Source organism: Sphaeroforma arctica (assembly GCF_001186125.1).
Source record: "Sphaeroforma arctica JP610 unplaced genomic scaffold supercont1.5507, whole genome shotgun sequence".
NCBI classification, from domain to species: domain Eukaryota; class Ichthyosporea; order Ichthyophonida; genus Sphaeroforma; species Sphaeroforma arctica.
The window spans coordinates 1-1,946 of NW_014035051.1; the positions used below are offsets into that span (position 1 = coordinate 1).

At 40.9% G+C, this 1,946-nt stretch overlaps 1 protein-coding gene across 1 annotated transcript; it reads right to left on the reverse strand.

The window, feature by feature from the left end:
- Positions 1 to 116: 116 nt before the first annotated feature.
- Positions 117 to 1,725, reverse strand: SARC_15035 (hypothetical protein; the record flags this gene model as incomplete). Its single annotated transcript, XM_014290833.1, has 4 exons — positions 1,605 to 1,725; positions 1,202 to 1,301; positions 760 to 1,061; positions 117 to 248 (listed from the first exon to the last, which is right to left on the reverse strand). Coding segments are annotated over exons 1-4 (639 nt in total), but the record flags the coding sequence as incomplete, so codon positions are not given.
- Between the last annotated feature and the right edge of the window lie 221 nt (positions 1,726 to 1,946).

Genomic DNA, 1,946 nt, shown 5'->3' on the forward strand with positions numbered 1-1,946 from the left:
AATATATATATATTTCTATATATATTCATATTCATATATAAATATAAATATATATATAGTTGTGTATATATCGTTATATCGTTATATATAGGTATATATATATATATATAACATACGTGAGGGAGTGGGATGGTGGTGTCTCTGTGCAGCTGGATGTACTCTCTCTCCAACGCCAACACCTCGAGCAGCCTATCCGTGACTTTATTCTTGCCGGTGCCTTGGTTGCCTATGAGCAGCACGTGTCGATTCTGTGCGAGCAAGCGTTAGGAATCATTTATTTGCGTATCCGAGACCCGAAATTGCACACCAATATGCCTACATATAATCCGTAGAATCTTGTATGTTAACAAATATTAGAATATAGAAATTATGTGCTATTGCCCTTGCCTGTGCTTGGGAACTATGCTACCTGTACTATTGTTGGTAGTGGGCGAGAGTGTACTATCTTCTGAGCCATCTTGGGATTAACACAAGCATTGGTAAAGTACACTACGGGTAGATATATGTCCACAGTGTCATTGAGATTTGTGCGGGAATGCAGAAGTCTGAACGTATTGAACAAAAGCTGCAATGCTCACTACCAAATACAAATGAATTACACACAATACGATGTTTATCACAACATGGCGAATGATTGATTTGATCGGTGTACAGTACACCCCCAAGCCTTCTGAGCCTGGCATGAACCACGGGTGTATATGCAATTCGCTGTGCAGATTGTAAGCATAGCTCAAAACATGTTCATCAAAATGGCCTTACCCCGATTGCAAAGTCCTTAACAATATCGCGAATGATACGCAGATGGCTTGGGATGTCAAAAAACACGACATGAGGGACCAGGTGTGGGCTGGTTGGCATGGCAACGGGGTGTCTTACATCCTCGCCAATGCGCACGTGCGTTTTCACGCCAGTCTGAAGTTCAGAATCGTATTCAATTTTCAACGGTGTGTATTCATTGATGGTTGAAATCGGTTCGCTGACACCTGCGAGTGTCAACGTGTCATCCAAAGCGTCTCGAATGGCCGTGGGCAGAAAGCGGGACAAAGCGGTACGTTCCACAACTGTATCGTGAGATAAACAACTAAAATAAGACTATTTTACGAAAGAGAAAAACTTAATTGCAAGTGACCATGATATGTGGACGTATGCCATTGCTACGTTCAAGAGTATATACTATATGTAATTATATCAGAATGCACACCTTCTCTCAAGTCATTCGGGAACTGTTCGGCGTGTCTGGCAATACGCACGAGCTGTCGCATGGACAGTTTCAGATCATTCGCTTTGACATCGCGCGAGTCCTGCCGATGAGTTCAAATGAGTCATCAGATAAAGAGAGACAAATATTAGTGGGCAAATCGGAAGTGAACTGTCTACACAGCCTACGCAGAACCCCATTCCAAAATGGTGCTCAGATATACCTCTCCATCGATCGCGACACATACCTGCAATCAACTTCACACATATATATGCAAAGATATATATATATATTAGAACCGGGAACGAGCTCACGTGAATGCAAACATACAGACAGGGATACATGCACTCATACGTGCATAGATAGAAGAATGAACTATACTTAAGCCCAGAAATATTCTTGTTACCGTTGCTGTTTGCTGCAATCGACTGGATATTGTTACTAAAGACTCCATGGTTTCGGCATCGATCATCGGGAATCGTTTGCGGAGAATTAGTTCTTTCGTGTCCATCGATAATATCGGTAACTGCTCATGCAAATAAAAGTGTCAACGACATGTCAAATATGAAGCTAAGATTGTCGAGACGGCCACATAGAAAAAACCGGATGTGTGCATACAGGCAGCTATGATTGTCGCAAAACATCATTGGTAGCTGCAGAAGTGAAAGACGGTTGTCCTCGAATATATATATATATATATATATATACAAATATATATAAACACATATATATGTAAATATATAAATAC